A 24,590-nucleotide genomic window follows, 5' to 3' on the forward strand; every position below is an offset into this window, starting at 1 on the left:
AGTTACCAAGTTTCTGAAAGAAATTGAAGCTCTAATGTGCGTATTTTCATTAATCAAAGAATTTAATTGTTGGAAAAATCGTTTCAGTGCGTTCTTCAGTAGTCTAACCTTTTCAGAACTTTTTGACGGATTTTCTACATAGCATTCTGATGCTGTTAAGTGATAAAATCAAAAGGCTTCAATTTGTAACTACCAAATTTGTATGACAGCCGCGAAACTATTTGAGTATGCAATATGCAATGCACGCAAGTCATTATTTTTTTTTGTATCATTCGTATGTTAGAATGAAATAAATTGAGCTTGGCTGAAAAATCCTTTTTCATTACCTATAAGAGGTGATGGAAACCTGTGTTAATTAGTTTTTTGTTTATACCTATTTTATTTATTTATCATACAATAAATGGGATTGACCCTCTACTACTTTTTTCTCTTGGTTTCTGTGGAGTTTTCCATCATATTCCTTTCTTCCATTAACACGTTCATCTTTCCGTTTGCTTTCAGGTACTGGAGATCTCTCTCTAATTTGGTGGCGTCCTTGCTCAATTCAATACAATCAATTGCCTCTTTGTTGTTACTACTTTTCTTGTTCATTGTTATTTTTGCTCTTCTTGGTATGCAAGTGTTTGGCGGGAAATTCAATTTCAATCCAACCATCGCTAAACCAAGAAGTAATTTTGATTCATTTTGGCAAAGCCTTCTCACTGTCTTCCAGGTAAGTTTTTTTTTCCAAGCAAAATATCTAGTTCAATTCTCTCTAGAAAGTACCTAACTAGGTACCCATTACCTAGGTAGGTACTAGAAGTTCCTATTAATAAATTATTAAATTCTACATTTTACCAATCTCAGTTGTGCAGCGGTTAGCGCGGTGGACTCTAGATCTGGAGGTTGGTGGTTCAAGTCAAGTCATTAAATTTAGCGTAGATTAGTAAGTGGGGAACGACATTTGTGACAAGCATTATTCATGCTTTTTAACACAATTATTTTTTCATTTTTTTTTTTTTTTTTTTTTTTTTTTTTTTTGGATCTAACCATCTAACTTTCACATTCAAGCGATAAAGTGGGGGAAATAACTCAATCTTACCTCGATATTTGGTGATCATTTGCATCCACGAGGCAGGATTGACTTTCATCAGGGCATACGGGATATACACAGCATGCATGCCGTTCAATACTGACGTCAGCACGCTATGCCACAGGCCTGTCTCGCGCTTGAAGTCGAGCACGCACACCATATTCTCTCCCTCCGTATAGTGGCATGCCTGGGTGAGTGCGCGGCAGTGGGAGAGCATGGCCGCGCGCGTGACGGTCACGCCCATCACGGAACCGTCCCGGTCTGTTGTATACTGGAGGGAGAGAGGAAGGAAGTTATTAGTTTTTTTTTCTCGGATAAAGGCTTTTAACATAGAAATACCAGGTCGTTCACGGCGGAGTTATTAGTTTAAATTGGCAAAATGAGTCAAGTCATAAAATTTATCTACATGTAATAATCGGGGAACGATATTTGTGACAAGCATTTAAATATGCTTAACACAGTTAAAAATTCCTTTTAATTCCTTACAATGGCAGGTCACATTGACATGGTTTTAATAACTGCCCTCTACATATTTCTGGAAATTGGGGGGAAGACTGGTACTCAAAGTATCAAAGAACCTATGTATCGGTCAAACTTGTTCCCCATTGTACCTTTTTTTGCCAAAATCTAACTTTTTTTTTAACCCATTTTGGTTTTCAGCAAGAACAGAAAGGCCAGGAAGAAAGTCCTCCCAGGAGTATCATGGAAAATGAGGAGGAGGAAGAGGAAGGATCCATCATAGAGGGGGAGGAAATTGAAGATGAGTGAGTATGAATGGGGTTTTCATGAAACAGGACCCTTTTAAGTGACCTTGTCAAAACTTTCTGCCAAACTAATATTTGAAATTCGACACTTGCGATCGCCTTGTGTGAAAACTTGAAGTTTTTAAGTAGAAAAGAATCCTAAGGCAATCCCCCTTATGGATGATTCTAAGGCAATCCCCCTTAATGGTGTCCAACTGTGCACTTGCACGTCATCCACAGAAATATAACGAGAAAATTCCCTTTGTTTTTTTCAGATCTGTCAGGGAATCCTAAGGCAATCCCCCTTATGGATGATTTACTTCTGCTTAATGGTGTCCAACTGTGCACTTGCACGTCATCCACAGAAATATAACGAGAAAATTCCCTTTGTTTTTTTCAGATCTGTCAGGGAAGAAGAAGATGGTGTAAAAGTCCAACTCGAAAACTGTGATAGCGAATTTTATGATTATAGTTACCAGGCGGATATCATGAGTAAGTTTTCATTTGATTTCGTAGTTCAATGTTTCTTGTCATCTAATTGAACGAGCAATAAATTTTGACCACTGGCCAATAAACGTTGCCATGGATGTGTGAGAGTTTGGAGAAAATCTGACAATATTTTACATTATTTTTGGAGAAAATCGGGAATTCAGGTATATAAATTTGAAACTATTGAAATAATTGGTATTTTTGTTTTGCCATCATTTCCAGATAATGAAGATGCCAGACCTCGTCGCCTTTCGGAATTCAATACAGCAACCAAAAAGCAATTGAACGAGCAATAAATTTTGACCACTGGCCAATAAACGTTGCCATGGATGTGTTAGAGTTTGGAGGAAATCTGACAATATTTTACATTATTTTTGGAGAAAATCGGGAATTTAGGTATATAAATTTGGAACTATTGAAATAAGTGGTATTTTTGTTTTGCCATCATTTCCAGATAATGAAGATGCCAGACCTCGTCGCCTTTCGGAATTCAATACAGCAACCAAAAAGCAACCTATCCCACCAGCCAGTTCTTTTTTCATATTCTCTGCCACAAATCCGTAAGTGTGGTACAATGTGTACCTTCTTACTAATAGAGTTAGAAATAAACAATTCCATTGGGAATGTAACTAACAGATCAATGAATGGTTCAATTCAATGAGAAAAATTTAAACTAGAATAAATTTTGAAGGGTTTGTAATGAGATTCGAAGGGGCAGAATTTGTCCTAAACTTTGTACCCACTTCTAGGGGGCGTGAACACATGGAACCCTTTCAACGCTTCATTCATACTCGTAGAATACAAAAACTCATACGGGGGTTAAGGGACTAGACTGCGGGGGTAAAGGGATTTTTCAGTCCCATCCTAGCACTGTAAACGAGGTGTATTCTATTCTATTCGTGACTGAATTCCGGTTCCGTTTTGATCCCACAGATTTCGAGTTTGGTGTCATTGGATATGCAATCATGATCATTTTGGTAACGCGATTCTGGTATGCATTATGGTTTCGTCAGCATTACTTGCAGCGGAGGACCCACTTCGGGCAGTTACCCCAAGAAACAATGTATGTGTCTAGATAAAATTTATCTACCTAGAAATACTGCTGTTTAGTTTATGATAAAATAGGTATTATGTTAATTTTGGACAAGTACTTTGATTTCTGGTGGGGTCATTTTTGACCTGAACGGAAGTTCATTTGGTGATTCTTCTGGATAGCATAGCAATAATTATGAATTTATAGTAGGTAGGTTAGTACCTACCTATTCCAATTTCATATCATTTCTAGTTTATGGAACCCAACTATAACAAGCACTGAGGATAAACTCATGGAAATGTCTTTGTCCCTAAACAGACAATGCCATTTTCGAGTAGTTTGGGAAACCGACAACTCCACTATTTAATTTCCCTGTCTTCTTCTTTTGTCTGTTTCAGTTTTTGGGTTATTTTGATAACTTTTTCACGGCTGTTTTTACAATAGAAATATTATTGAAAATTATATCCTACGGATTTATCTTACACGACGGTGCCTACAATGCCATGTTCGAGTAGTTTGGGAAACCGACAACGCCACTATTTAATTTCCCTGTCTTCTTCTTTTGTCTGTTTCAGTTTTTGGGCTATTTTGATAACTTTTTCACGGCTGTTTTTACAATAGAAATATTATTGAAAATTATATCCTACGGATTTATCTTACACGACGGTGCCTTCTGTAGATCTTCGTTCAACCTTTTAGACTTATTAGTTGTGATTGTTTCCGTTGTGGCTATTTATTGGAAGTAAGTTAACCACCTCTTGTATCACTCTCAAACTAGATAGAATACTAGGAAGTTAGAAAAAAAAGGTAAAATTTCCGTCTTCTCTTCCGTCTTGAAATCATGAATAAGTGGCCGTAGCTTGTGATTTATAAAAAAAAAACTTAAACATAGGTGTATTAACACTAGGCTTGCTAAATATCCAAAATGTCGATTCGGGACGTGAATCCGCGAACATAATTGCCAAATCCGCGAACATAATCGCAAAACCCGCGAACAAAATCGCGAAATCCGCGAACAAAATTGCGAAATCCGCGAACAAAATCGCGAAATCCGCGAACATAATCGCGAAATCCGCGAACATAATCGCCAAATCCGCGAACAAAATCGCGAAATCCGCGAACAAAATCGCGAAAACCGCGATCAAAATCGCGAAAACCGCGAACAAAATCGCCAAATCCGCGAACATAATCGCCAAATCCGCGAACAAAATCGCCAAATCCGCGAACATAATCACGAAATCCGCAAACATAATCGCGAAATCCGCGAGCATAATCGCGAAATCCGCGAACATAATCGCGAAATCCGCGAACATAATCACCAAATCCGCGAACACAATCGCGAAATCCGCGAACATAATCGCGAAACCCGCGAACATAATCGCCAAATCCGCGAACAAAATCGCCAAATCCGCGAACAAAATCACCAAATCCGCGAACATAATCGCGAAATCCGCGAAAAAAATCACCAAATCCGCGAACATAATCGCGAAATCCGCGAAAAAAATCACCAAATCCGCGAACATAATCGCGAAATCCGCGAAAAAAATCACCAAATCCGCGAACATAAAATCGCCAAATCCGCGACCATAATCGCGAAATCCGCGAACATAATCGCGAAATCCGCGAACATAATCGCCAAATCCGCGAACATAATCGCGAAATTACATAGGTACGATATGTACGTAGGTTTGGCAAGCCTAATTAACACCACACTTTTTCTTTTCCTTACAGTTCAGCTGCAATTGCCTTTGTTAAAATTTTACGAGTACTTCGAGTGTTGAGGCCTCTACGTGCTATCAACACCTCACTTTTTCTTTTCCTTACAGTTCAGCTGCAATTGCCTTTGTTAAAATTTTACGAGTACTTCGAGTGTTGAGGCCTCTACGTGCTATCAATAGAGCCAAAGGTTTAAAGGTGAGTTTCAATGTTATCTATTATTTTGAGAAGAACTTAAGAAAAATTCTTGAATATGGTTAAGACCTCTGAATGTGGGGAGAAAAATTGGTTTGGAAATGATTCTTACCACCTAGATTTTTTGGTGAAAATTTTATTCAAGTAGGTACTACCTACTGTATTATGTACGAATAATATTCAAGTACACTATAGGGGCAAAAATTATTAAAGGATTTTGCCATAATTATTAGGACCAGTTGTAGCAAACATTTTAAAAATGTGTGTTAAAACTTTTCGTTTTTTAGGAACCCTTGTATATGTACATAATTATTTATTGTAGTTTTCAATACTCGTATTTTGGTAATTGATCTGTGGAAAAGTGGCATTTATTAAAGGATTTTGCCATAATTATTAGGACCAGTTGTAGCAAACATTTTAAAAATGTGTGTTAAAACTTGTCGTTTTTAGGAACCCTTGTATATGTACATAATTATTTATTGTAGTTTTCAATACTCGTATTTTGGTAATTGATCTGTGGAAAAGTGGCATCATACGTATACTTATTAGGAACAAACATGATAAACGATGTGGAAATAGTTCGTCCTGTTTAAACTACAGGAACTAAGTCATTGCAAGAATCTGGAACACTTATAATATAAGACGTGTGATCACCACTTTTTCACAGAAAAATACTAGGTCTGTAAAAATAAAAAGCTGTAGCAAAGAGGAAACCTTTCATAACTCAGCTTCCTTCAAGTGGAAAGCTTTGCCAAAGTGAAGTTAAATACAACAGAGCGGTAGTTCACTGTATTACTTTATGACGTTAAATATTAATTTGTGCAGTCAACTGAAGTATACTTTCATACATCCCAGGATCCCCAGAATGAAGTTTAATACAATAGAACGGTAGTTCACTGTATTACTTTATGACGTTAAATATTAATTTGTGCAGTCAACTGAAGTATACTTTCATACATCCCAGGATCCCCAGAAAATTTTCCTTTTGTATTTGAACTTATCCTTCGTATACTTTTATTTAGTTGCTTTCAATGTTCTTTTCTTTTCCTCATTTTTAGCTTCACATTCTCTACTTTATGTTGTATTTTAACAGACACTCATTGACACACAATTTGACAGTAAAGGAGGCTTTCAACTCGTACTCCTGCGAAGATATTGTATGGGGGCTACAAGTAAAACCTAAATTTTCATTTTTACGTCGAGATCAAAATTGAACTGATCGAAATTATCTTATCCAAGCTTCTTTACAAATAATGTGCTGATATAGGTTGTTGCACTGTCAATGTCTAACGACAAAGAACATTCTCACTCTCAAAACATTTGCACCTGAATGTTTTGGCTTTATGCTGTTTCATAAAGTACTTTTCAAGAAATATCGAACTGTTCAGTCTGTTCACCTTTAAAAGTTTCTAATCGATAATTCTGTAATTCATTATTAAGTTTACGTCAATGTCCTGTCTAACAACTTATCCTGGAGAACAAAGGCCACTGAACTACCTACCTAAAGTTAAAATACAGTTTACCAAGACATCTCATAAAAGTAATTATTTTAAAGCACGGGTTTACAGTCTTATAGACAAACTTTTAGTCCGATTTTGAGCGTTTTTCTAGGGGAATTTTTGGGGCTTAACATGCGGTTTATAGTGTTTTGTGCATAAATTCGGTATGAGACTGTACGCTAAAATATCAGTTATGCCAGGTGACTTTTTCTTTTCAAGTTCTCCAGGATATTCATAGACAAACTTTTAGTCCGATTTTGAGCGTTTTTCTAGGGGAATTTTTGGGGCTTAACATGCGGTTTATAGTGTTGTTTTGTGCATAAATTCGGTATGAGACTGTACGCTAAAATATCAGTTATGCCAGGTGACTTTTTCTTTTCAAGTTCTCCAGGATATTTCTGATCAACGTTGTATTTATTGACAGCTTCTGATTCATATTTTAGACTTGTCATTAACACTTAGGGATTATTGTTCTAGCACGTAGTCCAGTGTGTCATAGTAGCAGTTAAAACTATCGGCAATATAGTTCTTGTTACTTGTCTCCTTCAGTTCATGTTCGCTGTAATCGGAGTTCAATTATTTAAGGTAGGAAAGAAAAAGAAACTGAACTTCGAAAGAAACATAAACCAATCATAAAAAGCTTTCGGCGAGCATTTTTTTGGACCCAAATGCGAAGAGTGATATTTTCAACAAGGAGAGAATTTTTATGACTAACAAAACCGTGTGGACTAACAATTTGGTTTTGGGGTGGCGTTTTCAGATGAATTTTTGTGAGTGTCCAGAATTTTTAGTCCTTGTTTTAAGAGGCACATTGTTATTTTCCAAATTGTGCTTGTATGGTGTCACTTTTAAAAGTACGTTTGACTTTCCAATGTGAAGTCTAAAAATTGCAAACGTACCCGTGATAATATTTGGTATTGAAGATACCGAGGTCTGGTTTTGGTTTAGCCCCCGATTTGTCACCGTTTTATGTTCTTTTTTTCAGTTTATAGTTTTGTTTAATTCACATTTTTATTTGGTGTATAGCAAGGAAAGGGTTTCGCTTATTTTGTATTAAGTAGTAAATCTTTCAAGAAGGTAGTTATAATCCTTTTAAGATAATGGTGCATAGTTGGGCTGTTTTTTTTTTCTATAGAGCCTGTGGATTGAGCTGTTTTCTTTTCTTTTAATTTTACTAATACTTCTTAATTTGTTTTCCTCACTGCATCCTTGTCTTCTTTCTTGTCCGTCCTGGTAACACAATGTTGTCTGCCTACAAATAATATCCAGTTTATAGTTTTGTTTAATTCACATTTTTATGTGGTGTATAGCAAGGAAAGGGTTTCGCTTATTTCGTATTAAGTAGTAAATCTTTCAAGAAGGTAGTCATAATCCTTTTAAGATAATGGTGCATAGTTGGGCTGTTTTTTTTTCTATAGAGCCTGTGGATTGAGTTGTTTTCTTTTCTTTTAATTTTACTAATACCTACTTCTTAATTTGTTTTCCTCACTGCATCCTTGTCTTCTTTCTTGTCCGTCCTGGTAACACAATGTTGTCTGCCTACAAATAATATCCACAAAATTACCAACCTAGGTACAGTCACTTATCTCTCTAGAATTCCCTTATGACAGTTGACTTTGTACTTTACACGCCTGTTTCCTATTTAGCAAGTTAGCATTTAGGTTAATTGTTTGATTAATGAAGTTTATTGGAAGAAAAACGTTGTTTTATTTTCTAGTACGTTGTGAAATGTGTTATTGTAGCCATTAAGACTATAGGAAATATTATGCTGGTTACGTACCTCCTTTCCTTCATGTTCGCTGTTATGGGAGTTCAACTCTTCAAGGTAAATAAAAAGAAAACAAATCTGAAAGTAGGTACTTCGTTTTCACATTTTCTTTTTCTTGTAGAATTTATTATTTGCTTTTAGTTGTTTGCCTTTTGATCATTGTGTAATTTTGTGCATGAAGAGAGATTGTAGATAGTTAACAACGTAAAAACATTTATAAATATTTTACCCGAGTTTTATTTCTCTGTTGGTTTTCTTGATTTTTGAATGCCTCTAGAATAAATTCTTGTTTGTTTTTAATTGCAAATTAAATTTAACTAATTAACCAAGATCTAAAAAAAAAAATGGCTGGGTAGAAGAACTACTCCCTAGCCTTACGCCCAATAAATAACTGAAACTTGTATTTTCCAATGTCATCTGTATCAAAAGTTCACACATACATACAAGAATTTGATTAAGCCTATCTTTAAATTGGTCGTACAGAATTCGATTAAGCCTATTTTTAAATTGGCCGGAGCAACAATAGAGAATAATTCGTAAAAAGAATAGAAAAACGACTAAAGAGATTAATAAAGAGTTTCATTTTACACGTAGGGGAAGAAAAATTGTGATTTTCTCTTACCTTCTCTTCCGTTTTCTGTATTCATTACTTCAAACCACCTACATCCTTACATTCCTTACTCCATACACCCCTCGATACTACAATATAGGTACTACATTACCAGAGATGTGCGAACCGCAAAATGCAAAATGGAAAATGCAAAATGCAAAATGTAAAATGTAGGGTGAATGTACCAGTAGTCGACTTTACACCAGTAGTCGATCACTCGGTCATGTTTAGTTAATTTTAAGCTATAAACGTATATCCTATTTAATTTCTGATAACATTTTTTGAATATTCGTGTTGTTTTGATACTACTGTAAAAAAAGGCGTCAAATTCAAATTTTTCTTCATTATAAAAAATCATTTTGAAAAAAAAATGCGGTGTGTTTTTGGAATTTGCAGAGGGAGGACGTGTTTTGTGCAGTTTCAAGACACGATCTTGGCAAAGAGTTTTTTCTTGATTCCCGTTATGTAAAGTGTTCAAAGTGTGTGTAAAGTGAAAATATAAGGTGTGAACTTCATTTTAAACTTCACTTTTCATTGGTAAGTGTATTATTTAATCATTCATTAAGTAATTAATTATTGATCAACATTAAAAAAAGGTTTTTTCCACATTTTCAAAAGTCGATCACTTTTGATCATCATTATAACCAGTGGTTTCAATTCTCGACCGAACTTTGATTTGATCGAAACATGGTAATTCCATAAACGATCAGTCTGATCGACTACTAATACATGGTGTTTTTATATTCGATAATTTTGATCAAGATTTCGGACATAGTGATTTTATTGTCGGCCAATTTGATCGGGAATAGAAAAGTCATTGTTTTATTGTCAACCATGTAGATCCAGCAGCATAATAGGTCGGTATATCAATTTACAGATTCTAATTCCAACTTGTCCTATTTATTTCAGGGGAAATTTTTCCAATGCAATGATGGCTCAAAGATGACCAAAGCTGAATGCCAGTAAGTGCAGACTTTTAGTTTCTTTTACGTCCACAAACCACAATCCATGCAATGTTACTCTACAAAATTTGTTGTAGGTAATATTAGGTTCACCTGAAATGATTTTATGTATTAGGCTGCACCATCAAATATAATATGTACTAGACTTTAAATGTTGACGAGGAATTTTGTCCTCAGTATACATATACATATGTAGAATTTGACCTAAAATTATTGAGTAGAAGCCTACTAATGACCGTCCGTTGATCGATGTCGATTGACAGCCATAGACTTTGTGTGGACACAGCCTAATATTTGTACTTAAATGACTTAACTAATCATTAATCTCTTTGCTTGCAGTGGAACATACCTGGTATTTAGTAACGGCAAAATAGACGAGCCATCCATTGAAGTGCGAGAATGGTCCAAGCATAGATTCCATTTTGATGATGTTGCCAAAGCTATGTTGACCCTGTTCACAGTCTCTACTTTTGAAGGTTGGCCTGGGTATGAAATGAGATCGAAATGTTTTTCATTATTTTACATTAGGACTCTCAAAGTAGCATTACCTATTGTACCTAAGATATGAGATCAGAACGTTTTTTATTGTTTTCTTTTTCATATTAACCCATTAGTGTATAGAGTATGAGATCGAAATGTTTTTCATTATTTTGCATTAGGACTCTGAAAGTAGCATTACCTATTGTACCTAAGATATGAGATCAGAACGTTTTTTATTGTTTTCTTTTTCATATTAACCCATTAGTGTATAGAGTAGTTTTTGTCGAACATTTCATTGAAATTTGGGTGTTTTACGCCCTTTTCTAACTAAGTGACTTCTATTGATACTTACCGAAATATACCGATTTCTAAAAACAAAATTGCCGTCCTTTAAAATATAATATTTCGTATAAAAAAAAGAAAAAAAAATCAGAGACCAGTGAAGAAAAAAACAGAGACCATTTTCTATTGCAATGTTTACTTTTTCCCAGGTTGCTATACAATTCGATAGATTCGAATCTGGAGAACCACGGACCCATACACAACTACCGCCCCATAGTGGCCACCTACTATATACCGATTTCTAAAAACAAAATGGCCGTCCTTTAAAATATAATATTTCGTATAAAAAAAAAGAAAAAAAAATCAGAGACCAGTGAAGAAAAAAAAAACAGAGACCATTTTCTATTGAAATGTTTACTGTTTCCCAGGTTGCTATACAATTCGATAGATTCGAATCTGGAGAACCACGGACCCATACACAACTACCGCCCCATAGTAGCCACCTACTACATCATCTACATCATTATCATTGCTTTCTTCATGGTGAACATCTTCGTGGGTTTCGTTATCGTCACGTTCCAAAACGAAGGAGAGCAAGAGTACAAGAATTGCGAGCTGGATAAGAACCAGGTGATATTCACACCATCGGGTTGTGACAAACCGACACAAACCGATGGTTATTGAAATCTGGAATGCAGATCTGGGTTGGATCCGACCGGACGTCTTTATTTATTATTATTATTATTTTGTTCGATTGAGCTTTGAAGCTGGGATCCTTAGTAACTTCCCAGGGCTGCGTGAGAGCTTTGACTATTTTGGACTAATACAACTTTTATGCAAGGTTTTTCCTCTGTAATATTACGTCATATCAATCATATCTCGTAACTTTTGCGAAGAGTCGAGGGCCTGAAAGTTTAGATTTGGATTCTTTGTGAAACGGGGACCAGTAGTTTATTTGGGAAAGTGGGTACTAGACAGACGCTTTTATATATAGGTATAAGAAAAAGTTTCAAAAATGGTAATAGGTAACTGAAGTAAATTTATCTAAAAAGGCTGAATCAGTTGAATGAAAAATCATTCAACTGATTCAGCCTTTAGACTAAAAAGTCTAGAGGTCTTTCAGTGATAAGAATAAGCAATGACAAACCAATAACATAGTCTTTGTTTTCCTCCCAGAGAAACTGCATCGAATTCGCGTTGAAAGCCAAACCAGTCCGTCGATACATCCCCAAGCAAAGGCTCCAGTACAAAATCTGGTGGTTTGTGACGTCACAGTATTTTGAGTACACCATTTTCTGTCTTATCATGATCAATACGCTGACCCTGGCCATGAAGTTCTACAGACAGCCTTTGTTCTATGCGGATATATTGGACAAGATGAATATGTTCTTCACGACGGTGTTTGCATTGGAGTTTGTGTTCAAACTTGCAGCTTTTCGGTTCAAGGTAGGTCTTTGCTAAATAAATAATATTTAAAAAAAAAGCTCACTCAAAAAGTCCTTAAAAATAAAGAAAAAACCTTTGTTACCCATGAATCTAAAAAGGACAAACTTCTGATCAAATTGAAGGGCCTTATTTTGTATGAACGCCTAGAAACTAGTTGTGTATGCAATGTGCGATGTATAAAGTTTTCATCACTATTACATACCTTTTCTTTACATCTTGCCTACTCGTATTATTCCCTGCTTTTACATTCACCTTTGTGTATTTCAGAATTACTTCAGTGATGCTTGGAATGTGTTTGATTTTGTCATAGTCATGGGGAGTTTCATCGACATCTTCTCAGATAGTGTAAGTAGTTTTCTATCCGTGAAAAATCCATCCCTAAAGCTTCGACATTTTGCGATAGAGATTGGTAATTATGTATCGAATTTAAAAGACCCAGACTAATTTAAAGACTTAGTTCAAGATGAAGCCTAAGTGCATAATTATAACCTCATAGATAGATTAACCTATCTTTTGCCTATGGGGGAAAAAATCATACACAATCTTTAGAGCCACATTGTCAATCACTGTTTTGGTATTTCAGCCACCTCATGCTGCAGCCAAGGCTACAATCCCCGGCTCTCACGAACAAACCTCTGGGAGATTGTCCATCAACTTCTTCCGACTGTTTCGGGTCATGAGATTGATCAAGTTGCTCAGTAGAGGAGAAGGTATTCGTACTCTCCTCTGGACATTTATCAAGTCATTCCAGGCTCTTCCCTACGTTGCTCTTCTTATTGTGATGCTCTTCTTCATTTACGCTGTCATTGGGATGCAGGTGAGAAATTTTAAACATCCAATACCAACCACGCATTACTCTGCTTAACTTCAGTGATTGGTCACAAAAGATCTTACAATAGAAGTTCGCCATGACATAGGGATAGCCCTTCATAAAGGTACCAACATCCTCTTCAGTGACTTGTGAGGGTTACTCTGCTTAACTCCAGTGATTGTTCACAAAAGATCTAACAATAGAAGTTCGCCATGACATAGGGATAGCCCTTCATAAAGGTACCAACATCCTCTTCAGTGACTTGTGAGGGCATTTCTTCAATTACTTGCAAATAATAATGGAGTTACAGTCACCACAACTGAGTACCTCCTTCTAGAGAAGAGATTGTAAAGGAGATTCAGAATGTTATCTATAAACTTATTATTATTTCTTCCAATGATTTTATGTGAATTTTCAGGTGTTTGGAAAGATCGCTTTGGTGTTTGGAGGTGGTATTCATAGGAACAACAACTTCCAGACTTTTCCACAAAACTGAGTACCTCCTTCTAGAAAAGAGATTGTAAAGGAGATTCAGAATGTTATCAATAAACTTATTATTATTTCTTCTAATGACTTTATGTGAATTTTCAGGTGTTTGGAAAGATCGCTTTGGTGTTTGGAGGTGGTATTCATAGGAACAACAACTTCCAGACTTTTCCACAAGCTGTTCTCGTACTTTTCCGTTCAGCAACGGGTAAGATCACTTAACATTTTCTATGTATATAAAATAAGAAGGTATTGATTTGGGTAGGGGTTTATTTTTCTGATTATTTCATTGCACATTCTTTCAAATCCATGAATGTGAACAAAATGAGGAATGTCGACAATTTAAATAAATTCTTTCACAGTTTTATACTTTCCATTGTTAGGAATTTCTATTTCGCTAGTTATATTTCAGGAATTATAAGATGTACCAGTTCTACAGTGTGTACACAAACTAACGTTTGACTTTTTCCCCTTTCCAGGAGAGGCTTGGCAGGATATCATGCTCGATTGTTCGAATCGTCCCTCGGAAGTAAAATGTGACGCAGCATCCGATGGAAATCCTACCAATGATGATAACGTGTCATGTGGCTCTGATATTGCATATCCCTATTTTATATCCTTCTATGTTTTGTGCTCCTTTTTGGTGAGTAATACCTGAACAATATTAATTTGTCTGGCTGGGGAACGTTAAACTTTAAGTAAACCAGCTTAGTCTGGCTGGTTCACTTTAAACAGGGAGTATACCAGCCTAAATTTCCCTTGCTAAAGAAATAGCAAAGGTTGAGTGGGAAGGGCATCCACTCGTAAAATTTGAAGCCAAAGATTGAGAGGCTGACGAAAAATGCCGACCCCGCCTGTACACAGGAAAAGGCGAAGAAATAAAATCACTGTCCCTTACGAATTGCGATGGTAGGAGCCATTTTCACTCTTTCTTCAATAGATTCAAATATGTAAGTCAATATTTTTCAATTAGGACCGTCAATACCTACCTAATTCAATATCTTTCTCTGTTTAGATCATCAATTTGTTTGTGGCCGTCATTATGGATAACTTCGACTATCTGACTCGAGACTGGTCCATATTGGGACCCCATCACCTGGATGAGTTCATCAGACTGTGGAGTGAATACGATCCGGATGCTAAAGGTCGTATCAAACACTTGGATGTGGTCACTCTGTTGCGGAAGATATCGCCACCACTTGGGTTTGGAAAGCTGTGTCCACACCGAGTGGCTTGTAAGGTGGGTTTGCTATGTTTATTCCCATATTTCTTACTCGTATATCCTTGTAAGGTGTGTCCAGGCATAGTTGACGGTCGTCGATCAATGTGAATTTATTGTGAATCGATTGGAAAGCCGGCCGACTATGTGTGGACACACCTTTAGGTTTTCTCGTAATGGTTCTGTAAAGTAGCGTCCACACTGTTTCAATCCTCCAAAATTCTTTCATATTAGCCACTTTATGTGGGTGTCGATTGACTGTAGTCTTGTAAACTGTAGTCTTCTGTGAACAGACTAACGATATGAGCGTTCCAGTAAACTTCTTCTTAAATTTACACTTTCAGAGACTGGTCTCCATGAATATGCCTTTGAACAGTGATGGAACGGTTCTGTTTAACGCAACCCTATTTGCCGTCGTTCGAACCTCACTTAGAATAAAGACTGAAGGCAACATTGATGATGCAAATGCAGAATTGAGAGCTGTCATCAAGAAGATCTGGAAGAGGACTTCGAATGAACTTTTGAACCAGGTTGTTCCTCCACCTGGAGGTAAGAAGATAATTATTTGCCCTTTGTACTTCAGTGTCTTTTGTGTTTGTATGTCATGAATTTTGTAAATGCCTGTTTTTTGTAATTCAAATTCAAAGGCATGAAATCCCATTATGAGATCAATTCGATGGATCAATCGGGGTATCCAAAGGGACATCAGTTATGACAAGGTCAACTTGGCGAATCTGAACGCTAAATATCGATATTAATAGGGTGGTTACTTCCAGTAAATTTATGTGTTAATATGACTCCTATTCTTTCAAATTCGCAGGTGAAGAAGAAGTCACAGTAGGAAAATTCTACGCAACATTCCTTATTCAAGATTATTTCCGCCGCTTCAAGAAAAGGAAAGAACAAGAATTGAAAGACGGTGACAAAGAATCTCATAACACCGTCACTTTGCAAGTAAGTATACATTGCGATCCTTCGCGTTGTTAGGCTATGACAAATCTTCATAGCTGACCTCTACATTTATACCTACGTTTCCGGTGGTACATTTACTTTTATTCTTAGTACCTATTGTTCTCACAGTTCTCACAAAAAGAAGTTTGGTTTCGAGTTGAAGAATACTGAAATGTTTCCTTAGAAGACTACCAACAACTGGTTTTCAAATGTTAAATTGTTAGATGTTAAATCTGGTGATGGCAGGAAAACCTTCAATAAGTTGAGAGTATCTTGAATGACACTTCCTTTATCTCATTTCAGGCTGGTCTGAGGACTTTGCATGATGCTGGTCCGGAGTTGAAGCGGGCAATATCCGGCAACCTTGAAGAGCTAGTCGATGACAACCCAGAACCTAGCCACAGGGTAATTACCTAATTACTACTACTTTATCTCAAAAGGCCTCTTGAAAAGAGAAAAATATATCCTCGTCTTTTTGGGCACTTCTTTTTCCTCTTACTACAAGAGGAACCATTTTTTTATTGTACTTATTCGCGTGGCAGGTAGACAGACATCTACCTGATACAAAGGTACTGTGGTCTGGATCTCTAAAAAAGTATTCTTTTCAATGCAGTTTTTTGAGGTCAAGGTCACGGCACGTCAAGGCCGACGATCAGCAAAGAGTGAAAATGCTTTTTGAGGTTGCTTATTTCCATGGCCTTCAAGATTAACCCTTTTCTTATCTCCTTTCAGCGGAATCATTCTCTGTTTGGCAGCGTGTGGTCCTCAATGAGAAGGCACGGGAGCTTCCATGCCGCGAGGAAAATTAATACTACTTTATCTCAAAAGGCCTCTTGACAAGAAAAAAATATATCCTCGTCTTTTTGGGCACTTCTTTTTCCTCTAACTACAAAAGGAACCATTTTTTTATTTTACTTATTCGCGTGGCAGGTAGACAGACATCTACCTGATACAAAGGTACTGTGGTCTGGATCTCTAAAAAAAGTATTCTTTTTAGTGCAATTTTTTGAGGTCAAGGTCGTAGCACGTCAAGGCCGACGATCAGCAAAAAGCAAAAATGCTTTTTGAGGTTACTTATTTCCATGGCCTTCAAGATTAACCCTTTTCTTCTCTCCTTTCAGCGGAATCATTCTCTGTTTGGCAGCGTGTGGTCCTCAATGAGAAGGCACGGGAGCTTCCATGCCGCGAGGAAAATTAAGTTTGTTTTTATCAAGATATTTGAAGTAGAGGTTGACTACACAGAGCACTTCCTTGATTTTTGGGAGCGTTGCAACTTGAAACCAAGAAAAATTTACTATGAACTAAAACCCTTTATTTCTAATCAACTAATCATCAAGTGACTAAAGTGACAAAATTATTGGCTCATTCTAAATTTGTAATACGAGAAATCAGGGCAATTCCGCTCAGATCAAAATAGGTATTCAAGGGGAAAATTAATCACGCGAAAAGCAAAGTAAGTCACATCGTAAAGGGTTAATCAAACAGGAAGAACTTGAATTAAATCCACAATTTCGATGATGTGCAATTGTGCAATCAACTTCAGTAGTTTTGTGGTTGAATTTCAGATCTGAAAATGTTAGTTCGAGTTCCTTTAGCTGTTTTGGATGCCCATTGTGCATTGCCCAATTCTTATTTTTGCTGAGGGTTCATCCGTCAATAAAACACCTCATTTCTTCATAGATACCTCATTTACCTGTTTACTTTGGATTGTTGCATTTTAGGTTTCGCCAACAAATTCGGTCGACTATTTGCCCTACACTTCCATTCAACTGAACGGCATGAACGATAGCAGTAAAATGAACAATGTAAATAACAACCGTCCTCTAGGTTGGAGTTTGTGTTCAAACTTGCAGCTTTTCGGTTCAAGGTAGGTCTTTGCTAAATAAATAATATTTAAAATAAGCTTATTAATAATAATAACAATAATTAAATAAATAAAAAAGCTCACTCAAAAAGTCCTTAAAAATAAAGAAAAAACCTTTGTTACCCATGAATCTAAAAAGGACAATCTTCTGATCAAATTGAAGGGCCTTATTTTGTATGAACGCCTAGAAACTAGTTGTGTATGCAATGTGCGATGTATAAAGCTATTACATACCTTTTCTTTACATCTTGCCTACTCGTATTATTCCCTGCTTTTATATTCACCTTTGCGTATTTCAGAATTACTTCAGTGATGCTTGGAATGTGTTTGATTTTGTCATAGTCATGGGGAGTTTCATCGACATCTTCTCAGATAGTGTAAGTAGTTTTCTATCCGTGAAAAATCCATCCCTAAAGCTTCGACATTTTGCGATAGAGATTGGTATTTATGTACCGAATTTAAAAGATCCAGACTAATAAAGACTTAGTTCAAGATGAAGCCTAAGTGCATAATTATAACCTCATAGATAGATTAACCTATCTTTTGCCTATGGGGGGAAAAAATCATACACAATATTTAGAGCCACACTGTTTTGGTATTTCAGCCACCTCATGCTGCAGCCAAGGCCACAATCCCCGGCTCTCACGAACAAACCTCTGGGAGATTGTCCATCAACTTCTTCCGACTGTTTCGGGTCATGAGATTGATCAAGTTGCAAAGCAAAACAAAATAAAGTAAAAAATGCACCTTGCACTCTTACTTTTATGTATACCTGTGTCCTTTTATAACTCGGTTGGTTTCAACACATTTGGGGCGAATTGAATATTACAACCCTTCGAACTCCAAGTCTTTAGGGAAATCGGGGTGAGAAGTTTTGTACAAAATTGTTCATAAGATTAATTTTATATTCAATTTTACTAATGGTAGGTAATCAAATGACTGATGAGTTTGATGGTGATTAAGTCAATAAGATTGAGAAATGACGTTACTGAAAATTAAAATCGTCTTGCAGTTTTAAAAATTGATTCTATATTCATTCATGAAACCGTTAAAATAATAAGGTAACATCAAAATTTGGTGGTGGTTCCTTTTTCTTGCTCTGTCAACTGTCACTCAGTATTTTTCTAATAACTCGATCATATCAGATTCTAATTCCAACTTGTCCTATTTATTTCAGGGGAAATTTTTCCAATGCAATGATGGCTCAAAGATGACCAAAGCTGAATGCCAGTAAGTGCAGACTTTTAGTTTCTTTTACGTCCACAAACCACAATCCATGCAACGTTACTCTACAAAATTTGTTGTAGCTAATATTAGGTTCACCTGAAATGATTTTATGTATTAGGCTGCACCATCAAATATAATATGTACTAGAATTTAAATGTTGTCGAGGAATTTTGTCCTCAGTATATGTAGAATTTGACCTAAAATTATTGAGTAGAAGCCTACTAATGACCGTCCGTCGATCGATGTCGATTGACAGCCATAGACTTTGTGTGGACACAGCTTAATATTTGTACTTAAATGACTTAACTAATCATTAATCTCTTTGCTTGCAGTGGAACATACCTGGTATTTAGTAACGGCAAAATAGACCTTTTCCACAAGCTGTTCTCGTACTTTTCCGTTCAGCAACGGGTAAGATCACTTAACATTTTCTATGTATATAAAATAAGTATTATTTTGGGTAGGGGTTTATTTTTCTGATTATTTCATTGCACATTCTTTCAAATCCATGAATGTGAACAAAATGAGGAATGTCGACAATTTATTTAAATAAATTATTTCACAGTTTTATACTTTCCATTGTTGGGAATTTCTATTTCGCTAGTTATATTTCAGGAATTATAAGATGTACCTGGACTAACGTCTAGTTCGCCAGTTCTACAGTGTGTACAGTGTACACAAACTAACGTTTGACTTTTTCCCCTTTCCAGGAGAAGCTTGGCAGGATATCATGCTCGATTGTTCGAATCGTCCCTCGGAAGTGAAATGTGACGCAGCATCCGATGGAAATCCTACCAATGATGATAACGTGTCATGTGGCTCTGATATTGCATATCCCTATTTTATATCCTTCTATGTTTTGTGCTCCTTTTTGGTGAGTAATACCTGAACAATATTAATTTGTCTGGCTGGGGGACGTTAAACTTTATGTAAACCAGCTTAGTCTGGCTGGTTCACTTTAAACAGGGAGTATACCAGCCTAAATTTCCATTGCTAAAGAAATAGCAAAGGTTGAGTGGGAAGGGCATCCACTCGTAAAATTTGAAGCCAAAGATTGAGAGGCTGACGAAAAATGCCGAACGTTAAACTTTAAGTAAACCAGCTTAGTCTGGCTGGTTCACTTTAAACAGGGAGTATACCAGCCTAAATTTCCCTTGCTAAAGAAATAGCAAAGGTTGAGTGGGAAGGGCATCCACTCGTAAAATTTGAAGCCAAAGATTGAGAGGCTGACGAAAAATGCCGACCCCGCCTGTACACAGGAAAAGGCGAAGAAATAAAATCACTGTCCCTTACGAATTGCGATGGTAGGAGCCATTTTCACTCTTTCTTCAATAGATTCAAATATGTAAGTCAATATTTTTCAATTAGGACCGTCAATACCTACCTAATTCAATATCTTTCTCTGTTTAGATCATCAATTTGTTTGTGGCCGTCATTATGGATAACTTCGACTATCTGACTCGAGACTGGTCCATATTGGGACCCCATCACCTGGATGAGTTCATCAGACTGTGGAGTGAATACGATCCGGATGCTAAAGGTCGTATCAAACACTTGGATGTGGTCACTCTGTTGCGGAAGATATCGCCACCACTTGGGTTTGGAAAGCTGTGTCCACACCGAGTGGCTTGTAAGGTGGGTTTGCTATGTTTATTCCCATATTTCTTACTCGTGTCCAGGCATAGTTGACGGTCATCGATCAATGTGAATTTATTGTGAATCGATTGGAAAGCCGGCCGAATATGTGTGGACACACCTTTAGGTTTTCTCGTAATGGCTCTGTAAAGTAGCGTCCACACTGTTTCAATCCTCCAAAATTCTTTCATATTAGCCACTTTATGTGGGTGTCGATTGACATCAAACGACTGTAGTCTTTTGTGAACAGACTAACGATATGAGCGTTCCAGTAAACTTCTTCTTAAATTTACAATTTCAGAGACTGGTCTCCATGAATATGCCTTTGAACAGTGATGGAACGGTTCTGTTTAACGCAACCCTATTTGCCGTCGTTCGAACCTCACTTAGAATCAAGACTGAAGGCAACATTGATGATGCAAATGCAGAATTGAGAGCTGTCATCAAGAAGATCTGGAAGAGGACTTCGAATGAACTTTTGAACCAGGTTGTTCCTCCACCTGGAGGTAAGAAGATAATTATTTGCCCTTTGTACTTCAGTGTCTTTTGTGTTTGTATGTCATGAATTTTGTAAATGCCTGTTTTTTGTAATTCAAATTCAAAGGCATGAAATCCCATTATGAGATCAATTCGATGGATCAATCGGGGTATCCAAAGGGACATCAGTTATGACAAGGTCAACTTGGCGAATCTGAACGCTAAATATCGATATTAATAGGGTGGTTACTTCCAGTAAATTTATGTGTTAATATGACTCCTATTCTTTCAAATTCGCAGGTGAAGAAGAAGTCACAGTAGGAAAATTCTACGCAACATTCCTTATTCAAGATGTGTTTGTATGTCATGAATTTTGTAAATGCCTGTTTTTTGTAATTCAAATTCAAAGGCATGAAAAAAAAAAATCAAAGGCATAAAATCCCATTATGAGATCAATTCGATGGATCAATCGGGATATCCAAAGGGACATCAGTTATGACAAGGTCAACTTGACGAATCTGAACGCTATATATCGATATTAATAGGATGGTTACTTGCAGTAAATTTATGTGTTAAAGTGTTAATATGACTCCTATTCTTTCAAATTCGCAGGTGAAGAAGAAGTCACAGTAGGAAAATTCTACGCAACATTCCTTATTCAAGATTATTTCCGCCGCTTCAAGAAAAGGAAAGAACAAGAATTGAAAGACGGTGACAAAGAATCTCATAACACCGTCACTTTGCAAGTAAGTATACATTGCGATCCTTCGCGTTGTTAGGCTATGACAAATCTTCATAGCTGACCTTTACTTTTATACGTTTCCGGTAGAACATTTACTTTCATTCTTAGTACCTATTGTTCTCACAGTTCTCACAAAAAGAAGTTTGGTTTCGACTTGAAGAATACTGAAATGTTTCCTTAGAAGAATACCAAAAACTGGTTTTCAAATGTTAAATTGTTAGATGTTAAATCTGGTGATGGCAGGAAAACCTTCAATAAGTTGAGAGTATCTTGAATGACACCTACATTTATACCTACGTTTCCGGTGGTACATTTACTTTTATTCTTAGTACCTATTGTTCTCACAGTTCTCACAAAAAGAAGTTTGGTTTCGAGTTGAAGAATACTGAAATGTTTCCTTAGAAGACTACCAACAACTGGTTTTCAAATGTTAAATTGTTAGATGTTAAATCTGGTGATGGCAGGAAAACCTTCAATAAGTTGAGAGTATCTTGAATGACACTTCCTTTATCTCATTTCAGGCTGGTCTGAGGACTTTGCATGATGCTGGTCCGGAGTTGAAGCGGGCAATATCCGGCAACCTTGAAGAGCTAGTCGATGACAACCCAGAACCTAGCCACAGGGTAATTACCTAATTACTAGTATTCAAGGCAAAGAAAAGTTCGCTGTTTAAATTCCAAAGTCCGTAACATTTATACCTACTGACCCAAATTCGTACCTATAAACCTTATAGCCTGAATCACAGTCACATTTTGGTTTTGTATGAAAATAAAGAATCTCTTATCATCTTATCTGAATGGTCGAATGCCGCAAACAATCGTCATTCGACAAATCAAAGACGAAACTTCCTCTTGAAATTGAAGTTTCAACTATCAAAATTTGACTGTGGAACCCATCTTCAATTAAATTGAAACGCACTGATAATATCTTGACCACTTTGGTAAATTTATTCTGATTGTTTAGTACCTACACAATTCTTCCTAGTTACTCTTGTAATTTTAGAGATAGCTTCTCTTTCTTCGTGTCTGTATTTGCTTGAGAGCTCTGCACTATAGACTAGCTATTATAGCGGTTCACAAAACTATCCGTAGATAATTTACCTACTCTCTAAATTGCTGGGGTAAAGCGACTATCCCTGTCCCTTCTGGGCTAAATAACACAAGATCTTACTGGGATTACAATCATCTCAATAGCAGCATAATATCCTGGGCGGTCATCCGTCTAGATACCAATCACGCACGACGTTGCTTAGATTCAGTGACTTGTTAGGTACGGGTACATCCATGGATATTCATCCATGGATTATTAGTAAAAGTTATTTCCTGTAAAATTGCAGGAGAAATGTGAATAGTAGATACGCATTAACAAACTTAATGGACGGTAAGCAAACACAAGAACCATAATGGTCTCATTTTCTAAGTACAATTGAGCGTTAAATGTACAAGCTAACCAATTTGTGAATGGAATCTAATATCGGTGTTCTGATTGTTTGGTGTCAAATAACAAGATCATTCGTTGGCCCATGAACTCAAGCTTTATTTTGTATCTTGGATTTTCAAAACTTTTCTCAAAAATTTGCTATTGCTTTTTTCCTCCAGAAATTAACTCTAAATTTGATCCTACCAATAAAATTATGACATAGGTAGCGAGAAATCAAGTATTTGCATGATTTACAATGTCCTAAAGAAGGTAGTAGGTATCTGTATGCAGCAATATCTGTCAAAACTTTTCTCAAAAATTTGCTATTGCTTTTTTCCTCCAGAAATTAACTCTAAATTTGATCCTACCAATAAAGTTATGACATAGGTAGCGAGAAATCAAGTATTTGCATGATTTACAATGTCCTAAAGAAGGTAGTAGGTATCTGTATGCAGCAATATCTGTATGAGTAAAGAATTGAGTTACCTCGCTATATTACCTGTGTCATTATTTTATTGTCCAAATAAATTAATTCTTACAAATGCAATTTGACATTTTTGCTATCGATCATATTTCTTAGTTCCTGGGTCCAATGGACAATCGTTTCAATTAACCTCTTCGGTCCTAATCAGATGGTTTACGTGAATTTTATCATTTTTGATGTTTTTTTCTTCTGTTCCTCTTACAACCATCCTAAAGACACGAACATGGAGTATGAAGAGGTTAAAGTCTGGTATATAACTTTTTTTGTGTGTTTGCTGTTTTTTGTGTTGGGATAATTGGTAAATACCTAATATATGTTGTAATATGTTTAATGAGAAGATTTATAGAAAGCATTGAGCCAAACTGTTTGAGGTTTTTATATCAAAATACATAAACCTGTCAGTAGATAGGTTGAGTGTTCCCTAACTGTAACCTCGGGTTCGGATGAGTGGGTGAAGAACCTGTCAAAAAGCTTTCATTCATGCCAAAAATCTACCAAAATCGGTTGCTGGTGGACAACGGTGCATCTTTTGTGTCCCTCGTCGTTGGTTTTGTTTGTATAAGTCTATGTTATCATGAATTGTAATGGTAGGTTCTGTTTGGTTGGGCAAGTCTCGACGATGCTTTCGTTAATAACTTTAAACTTGGTGATAACCAAACAAAGTTTTTGATTACAAAATTCTGAAACTAGTTTAAAAGTTGTAAACAAGAATAAACATACCGACGTACGTGCTTTAATTAAATCCATGAGATTGACTAGTTGATGAAGTTTGTGCTTTAGAACAGGTGTGTCTTTATTAAAGTCGTGTTTGTACGAAAGATTCTTTTTTAACCAAAGTCTTAGCGGTTGACGATCTCCCGCCTTTTTAGAGTAGAGGCTTCTAAATATAGATGGGATGAAATTTTAAACCCTTCAACCTGTACGGCCGAAATGGACCACAATTTATTTGGTTTATAATGTGAAAATGTTACTTGGATTGG

The 24,590-nt window shown here is 36.4% G+C and overlaps 1 protein-coding gene and 1 long non-coding RNA gene across 2 annotated transcripts in view; both read left to right on the forward strand.

Annotated features, from left to right (window-relative positions):
- The window catches only part of LOC103517906 (voltage-dependent calcium channel type D subunit alpha-1), a 54,599-nt gene that overhangs the window by 14,145 nt on the left and 15,864 nt on the right, over positions 1 to 24,590 (forward strand). Inside the window, exons 2-22 of the mRNA XM_026829588.1 lie at positions 1,733 to 1,836; positions 2,216 to 2,307; positions 2,759 to 2,864; positions 3,238 to 3,367; positions 3,913 to 4,079; positions 5,164 to 5,251; positions 7,225 to 7,332; positions 10,035 to 10,087; positions 10,427 to 10,573; positions 11,278 to 11,479; positions 12,026 to 12,295; positions 12,563 to 12,640; positions 12,879 to 13,112; positions 13,698 to 13,800; positions 14,072 to 14,235; positions 14,608 to 14,832; positions 15,156 to 15,360; positions 15,632 to 15,765; positions 16,066 to 16,167; positions 16,495 to 16,566; positions 17,195 to 17,215. Coding sequence (XP_026685389.1) covers positions 1,775 to 1,836; positions 2,216 to 2,307; positions 2,759 to 2,864; positions 3,238 to 3,367; positions 3,913 to 4,079; positions 5,164 to 5,251; positions 7,225 to 7,332; positions 10,035 to 10,087; positions 10,427 to 10,573; positions 11,278 to 11,479; positions 12,026 to 12,295; positions 12,563 to 12,640; positions 12,879 to 13,112; positions 13,698 to 13,800; positions 14,072 to 14,235; positions 14,608 to 14,832; positions 15,156 to 15,360; positions 15,632 to 15,765; positions 16,066 to 16,167; positions 16,495 to 16,566; positions 17,195 to 17,215 — 2,763 coding nt within the window. The 5' untranslated portion in view covers positions 1,733 to 1,774. The remainder of the gene's footprint in view (positions 1 to 1,732; positions 1,837 to 2,215; positions 2,308 to 2,758; positions 2,865 to 3,237; positions 3,368 to 3,912; positions 4,080 to 5,163; positions 5,252 to 7,224; positions 7,333 to 10,034; positions 10,088 to 10,426; positions 10,574 to 11,277; positions 11,480 to 12,025; positions 12,296 to 12,562; positions 12,641 to 12,878; positions 13,113 to 13,697; positions 13,801 to 14,071; positions 14,236 to 14,607; positions 14,833 to 15,155; positions 15,361 to 15,631; positions 15,766 to 16,065; positions 16,168 to 16,494; positions 16,567 to 17,194; positions 17,216 to 24,590) is intronic.
- LOC103517814 lies at positions 17,590 to 18,281 on the forward strand. The gene is made up of 3 exons (XR_541824.3): positions 17,590 to 17,629; positions 17,926 to 18,003; positions 18,231 to 18,281. It is a non-coding gene; the product is annotated as an uncharacterized LOC103517814 (long non-coding RNA).

Source organism: Diaphorina citri, unplaced genomic scaffold (assembly GCF_000475195.1).
Source record: "Diaphorina citri unplaced genomic scaffold, Diaci psyllid genome assembly version 1.1 scaffold57, whole genome shotgun sequence".
NCBI classification, from domain to species: Eukaryota; Metazoa; Arthropoda; class Insecta; order Hemiptera; family Psyllidae; genus Diaphorina; species Diaphorina citri.